We start from the raw sequence: 6,853 nt of genomic DNA on the forward strand, positions 1-6,853 counted from the left end.
AGAAGGGAGCGATGCCGGGGCGCGCTGGCAAACGCGGGGTTTTACTTTCCGTGGTTTTATGGGCGGACGGGCGGAGCGTGACTGATCCACGGACGGTGCCGGTGCTGCGGGGGCAGGTGCAGCCGCTGTCAGAGGCGCGGGAACGGAGGAACGCGACCGCTTTTGGTTCTGCGGGAGAAAATCGCACCGAAGCGAATCACCTTTGCTTTGTTTCTGTCGAGTCCCCCCAGCCTGAAAAACCAGGCTGTCCTCCAGCCCCTTGGCCGAGGAGGGTCCCTTCTCTGCAGAACTCGCGAGCAGGGCCCGGCAGAGCTGCCTGCTCGCTCTGGCTGGCGGTGGGGCGATGCGCAGAGGGAGCAGCAAGGCAGCCGCATTGCACTTTGCAAAGCTTCTGTTTTCTGGAGGTAAACATCTTAAAATCGTGCACTCCCTGACGGCCGCGCTTCACCAGCGGTACTGCCTGATCGGCACTGTGTGCCTCGGTGGTTACTACCACTATGAAGCTCTGCTCTGAGACAAATGTGTGGTAGGATGTTTGCTGTACAGTCCCTAGAGGGGACTCCTCATTCATTCTTGTCAGGCAATAACAGCAGGGAAGGAGATGATTACCGAACTTTTTCTAATTAGAAATGAAGTAGGCTTGTTGGTATTCAACTGTCTCATGTAATTAAAATATAATACATATTCTGTGTTTGGTAATACTGATAACTTTATCTTCAGAGCTTATAAAGGGGGTTGTGCGTGTATAAATTTTGCTCTATGCATATACATATTTTAATCACTAGGACTCAATGTGGTGTTAAGCAAATCAGGTATTTGTTTATACTACATTAAAATAATATATGTTTGTAGGGCAGTAATAGAGTGACATAAATCTAGTCACTGTTGTCAGAGTAAGTTGGCCAGGTTGGCTTTGTTTTGTCTGGGGTACGGAGATGGAGAGAATTAGAAGGAAAATTTAGCTGACACTGTTGTGGCTGCTTTATTAGACAGGGCTTGCTCCTTCAGGAAATGTAAAAGCCAGCCTTGGGAAGTATTGAGTACTTGGTTAGTAGTCAGTGAATTACAGGAGGAAGCTTGAAGATACAAGGCTGATCTGTTATTATTGAAGGAAATTGTAGTTTGCGCCCTCACCCTCAAACAGGAATCTCTCTAGTAGAGAGTTTTACCACAAAGCACCATTTTCCTTTAATGCATGGAAAGTTTTCTTTTCAGGGAGCTACCCCCCACCTCATGCACACGTGTTTTTTTTTTTTTTTTTTTAAATCACTATCTTGTTCACCTGTTTGCTCTAGTGCTGTCATCAAGACCCTTGTCACCTGATTTTTCAGTCTGCAAAAATAGAAGGCATGGGATGCTCTGGTAAAGGAAGGGAAGGGAGAAACATTTCTGTGAGGGCTGAAAAATGCCTCATCAAAGAGAGAATAAAAATGCCTGCCTACTGTCATGTAGTATTGCCAATATTTCTAGGGTAAGCGCTGGTTTTACAGTGCTCAATAACTGCCCTGAGGAACTTGTCTGTTAGCATTCAGCTTGAGATCAAAGGTTTCAGATCTTGGACATCGGACTTTCCTTTGGGGACAGAATCAAATTTTGCATGATATTTTTTCTTCTATTACCTGGTATTTATTTTTCAAACAGGTGTTTTATAAAGTGGTAATCCAAAATAAGGAATAATTTAAATCCAGTTTAATAGAAGAGGTTGTGATAATAAAAACGATACGTTTTGAGCTCAAAACTCAAAACTGACTTTATAATAATGTCTTCTCTAAAAGCAATCTTTGCTTTCATATTTTGGGTCTTAGTGCATACCACATGCTTATGTGACGTGCACTTGCGTATGAATCAAGCTAGCACTTTGAATATTCAGCTCATGTCTCAAGACAGGTAATAATTACTGAATACAACTCTTCAGACCTTCAAAGTATGTTTCAAATATGAATTGTTGCAGCAATGTAATGAGGGAGTTTAACGCTAGCCACGTTATGGCAGGGGAAGTAGCATCATAAGTTATGATTTACCTAAGGCCAGTGAACTGTTGTGAGAACTAGAATTAATTTCTGGTTCCGGCTCTATTTGAAACAAGCGTAAGAAGAGCAGCAGTACCAATGGAAACTGGTTCCTGAGGATTTGTGTCTCTAGGGTGATCCCTCCCGTGGGTTCTCTGACGTCAAATAAGACTTGACCTTTGTCATTAACCTTTCTCTTCTTGTCTTAGAAGAGTCTCTCCTCTACCAAACCATTTTTTTAAATTGAGAGTGTTGGGAGCTTTTGGACTTCTTCCTGCTGTCAAAATTTAGTGGACTCAAAAGCAATTAGTAGGTAGCTGACAGATGGACATAAGCAAACAGAGAATCCAGTAGTATGGGTATGATACAAGAAGTACATCTTCTTTCTTACTTGAAAGCTTGGTTGTGATCATTTTGGTCTTCCTGGTCACAAATGCAAGTATTAAAAAAAAAAGTATGTATTTAGTGTATATCTATCATAAGTATATGCAAGTATATATTTAGTTACTAGAAAAAAAAACTTATATGGAGTTCTTTGCAGATGTAGTACCCTGGTTATCTTCTGCTATTTTCTAAGATAACCACCCAGGAGCTAGGTAAAATACATCCAGTCAATGCAGGGAGATCTTATGTAATAGAAAGAACTAGGCAGACCTCTCCTATAGCACATCTTCCTCCTAAAAATAAAAAGCAAATGCTTTTGTATTGCTATTAAGTAAACAGCAAATGTGGTTTTTCATGGTGTTCACGCTTTGGATACAAAGGCATTGTATGTAATATGTTGTTCTTGGGTAATCTTTTTCCAGGTGCAACAAACAAGGAAGTAGCTGCCTGTTTCCCTAGTTTTGGTTTAATGACTTCCCAGTATGGACTTACATGAGTTTAGGGTGGGATGTGCTTTTTGATATCTGGGATGTTCCACAACAGAACTCGAGTGCAGTTTCTGACACATGGACATATATATAGCTTCACACCTGCCTAGACTAAATTGCAGCTCTTCTGGGAACACATGATGAAGCTGGGCCTCCACTGAGGGCTGGCCTGCTTCTTACAGTTTGAGAAGTATCTTCCAATACTTTAAAAATAAAAAGCCTGCACAGTAGTAGTGGATGTTTCAATAATGCCCTTATGTTTATGGAGAGTTGGAAATTTCCAGTGTGTATGGGGAGCATTAAAATATAATGATAATTGAGAGAAGCTGTCCCAGACAAAAAGTGGGAGTGCCTCTACTGTGGCTCCTCTAAACAAAAGATTGAAAACTCTGTGCTGAACATTACTGACTTGAAGGGAAATGATCCTCTACAATTTTCTTAATAGGTCTTTGATCACACTGGAAACAGTTGCCTATGGAAAAAGCATTCTTTCAGGAGCTGTGATATTTTGCTGCTATTAGGAAAGCAAAGAGTAAGGAAAAGGGAAAACTAACAGTAGTGAAACCATTGTACATTATCTGTGAAACTACAGCATTTCAGCCATCTGGTGATACTAGGACATACCTTCTTCCTTAATGAAGTTTTGGGAAAAGTCATCTTCCCTTCAGAAGCTTGGAATGTGGTTTCACAATTATGCTATGGATGACCTTTTACTATGCCTGCTGTTGACGACGAAAATAGTCTTGCTTCATCAGGGTGTCACCTCCACCTTCTAATTCAGACGCTACTTCCTGGCATTTTTGTAGTGCCTTTAATTTAAAGGTAATGATTTAATTAAGCTGGAGAACTACCCAGCAAAGTAAATGAGTCTTAGTATCCCACTACAGAAGGGGAAAGAGAGTTGTAGAGTGTCGGCGATTTGCCCGTGGTAATGTAGTTAGTGGCAGAGTCTTGGCTGGTGTTAAGCTGATCCTTGAGGTTCTCCATCCCTGAGACATAGTATGCCATAGGCTTTGGTCTGCTGTTTTTGTCCTGTAAATGTCTGTAACTTGCTAATAACCATATTTGTGTTAATTAGTCTCTCATTACAACACATAGTTGCAAATCAAATACCATTCTTTGAAGATACATACATGCAAATGATTATTGAAAGTTGAAAGTCAAGTTTAAAACTATGTAGTACAAGCTGTAACTGAAGGGTTAGGAAAGGTTCAGCAATAACTCTCAACTGCAAAGACGTTCAAACTCTCAAGTTCAAAGCTAAAACTGCTTCTTTTTACTTGTGAGCTCACATTTGTGATAGTAATATATTATGTCATAGCATGTTTAATACTGAGTGATCTTCATGCAGTCTGAGATCTCATACATGTAACGGGATACAGCGAGCCCCTTATGCCCACTGTAACAAGGCTATGCTCAGTGCTCACGGTTTCAGGGAGGAAACCAGTAAGTGCCAGTGCCACGCTTAATTTTTTGTCTCTTGTTGAGCTCATATCGACCTAAGACTCAGCTGTGGAAGGAGTGTAATGTTGGAAAATACTAGAAAATAATACTGACAGAACGTACTTGAGCCAGCAGTGCCACTAGCTCACGCATGTGAGAATTTCCAAAAGGATGACAATGTTTTGCTTGGACAATAGGTACTTGTTACTGGCTCAATTCAAGTAGTACTGCACTGTGAGTGGAAGCTAGAAGGACTGAACCTCGTGGTCTTCAAGAGCAGGCGATAGAAAGCACTTTGCAGCACAGTGACAAGGACTGTGTAGTAGCTCTCTAACATGGTGTTTTCCCGGGGTGATGGGCTTTATTGCATAGTCAGCAGCTTCCTGTTTGCTGGTTCTTATGCGAGTTGGCAGAGTTTGTTCCTGAGTATTTTACATTTCAAGTGAAGTCTTACTATGTTTAATCATAGTATTTTTCTTCCTTGTGATGTAGGTTTGCCAGATAGTTACTATCTTTGTTATTATGCGCAGGTTTTCCTGTTTGACTCCGAGATCCTCTTTCATGCATGTTGATTAATTTTATCCCCAAAGCATCCAAGTCATCACAGTCAGTGAATGTGGCCTTTATTACATGGAGTTAAGATCCTCATAAATATTGAGTGTGTTCTTAAGGATAATGTGATGATCTTACAAGTCCCTTGATCTCTGAGACTGTCAATATCAGGAGCTGTGTGGAAAAGCTTCTCTGGTCAAAAGTGTGGGGAATTCTGTAATCATTCCTTCAGGACTTTTTCAAATACCATGCCAAGCTGTAAATAGGGTTACATTCCATCAGTTAACTTGGTTTTAGTTGTCCCTATTTATTATACATTTATGCTTTATTGCTTCTGGTAGACTGTACATCAGAAGAAAATAAGTTGCCAATTAGGTAGCATGGTGGGCTAGTAAGTTCAACAGATGTTGTTAAAAGCTGGTCACTTTTCCCTGAATATGAAATCCCATAGCCCTTGCTTGGTCTTTCAAGTGCTGGGGAGCTTGTGATTGAAAGGTGTTATAATGTGTCACCTGAATCAAATAAGGTTTGTTAAAGGTCTTGAGGTTCCTTATAACTGTTAATAAAGGCTCATGGTACCTGTTCATGAGATTCAATAGGAAACTATAGTTTTATTTTACAGGTAGAAATTAGGAAATTCAGAGATCAGAACTCTTTCTGAGTTGCTTGTTTGCATCATCATTGCTTTATGTGTAAAATAGACCAGGACATCATTGTGCAGCTTCTACTGAATCAGATGATGCACCCAAGGTACTTATAATCCATGTATATCAAGAGATACCGGAGAGCTGTAGGCCATGGATGGGAGAGTCTGATGGAGACAAGAGACAGTATTGGTTAGTGTAAGGGGCCCTGGGAGATTAGCAGATATGACTTATTTGGTAGGCAGCATAGTGAAAGAGTGAGGAGGGATTTGAGGGAAGACAACAGTAACTCTCAGCAAATGTTTTTACAGACAGCATCTACTAAACATGATGAGCATCACAGGAGAAAGCGTGAAGATGTCTGTTGGAAATGGATGATGAAGGATGATGCCCTCCTGCTGGTTGAGAGAGTTTTCTGGGAATTGCCACTGTGGATGTAGGGTGATGAGTGTTGTAGAAAAAAAACAGTGTATGTTCAAAATGAGTTCTACAAAGGATCTGTGAAGTGCTGGAGAGGCCATGGAAGTTAATGGGAGCTGAGCAAAATGGGCTTGGGCTCAGATCCCAGAGAGGTGTAACAACTCCTAGTGGCTTCCAGAGGAGTTTGGGTACAGAACTTTGCACGGACCTCTCTTGAAAATTGCATTTTTGGTGAACTGGACAGAAATTCTTGGTCTGAAAGTCAAGAAACAAATCTAAGATGGGTGCAGGCAAAATAAAAGAACAAACAACAAAGCCCCAAACGCTTAGTTCTCTTAACTACTAGAAACCTCCCTTTGAATTTGGTACTATTAAAATAGTTCACCGTACTATTCATAGACTGGATGAGTACTTTACTTAGAATTGGCACACACAATAGGCATCTCGTACAGATTTTTTTCTGTTTTTGATAGATCTGTTTTCATTGTTATTTTGTGGATGTTTCTGTCTTATGTAACCCAACTACTTCTGTAGGGTTGCAGGGAAAGGAAGCAAAAGGGAGGTAATGCTAATTTCAATGCTTCTGGTTTTACAACAGTATAAACAATCAGGAAAGTGAGAATGTAAGGTGACTGAAGGGATGTAGAATCCTTCACTTTTGAGGTCATTCCTTTAGACCTGTTGCCAGTCAGGAGTAGCTGAAGGTTTCTTTTGGAAGGCTCTTGAATAAGCTGTTCAGGACCCTCTGGTGGTCTCTTCCCACTCTTAATGATGCTGTGTGTTTCATGAAAGTGTCCACACAAGACATGGCTGGGAACCACCATGTTATCTCTCAAAATATAAAATGACAGAGTAAGGAATTGAGTTCTGTCAGGCTGATCCTTCTAGACAGCAATGAAGCATGTCGGAAGAG

General features: G+C 40.9%; 1 protein-coding gene across 1 annotated transcript in view; it reads left to right on the top strand.

Annotated features, from left to right (window-relative positions):
• Positions 1–11: 11 nt before the first annotated feature.
• Positions 12–6,853, top strand: part of SPNS2 (spinster homolog 2 (Drosophila)) — a 118,383-nt gene continuing 111,541 nt past the window's right edge. Inside the window, exon 1 of the mRNA XM_010282464.1 lies at positions 12–165. Within this exon, the coding sequence (XP_010280766.1) occupies positions 12–165 (154 nt within the window). The remainder of the gene's footprint in view (positions 166–6,853) is intronic.

This window comes from Phaethon lepturus, unplaced genomic scaffold, assembly GCF_000687285.1.
Source record: "Phaethon lepturus isolate BGI_N335 unplaced genomic scaffold, ASM68728v1 scaffold21332, whole genome shotgun sequence".
Classification (NCBI taxonomy): Eukaryota; Metazoa; Chordata; class Aves; order Phaethontiformes; family Phaethontidae; genus Phaethon; species Phaethon lepturus.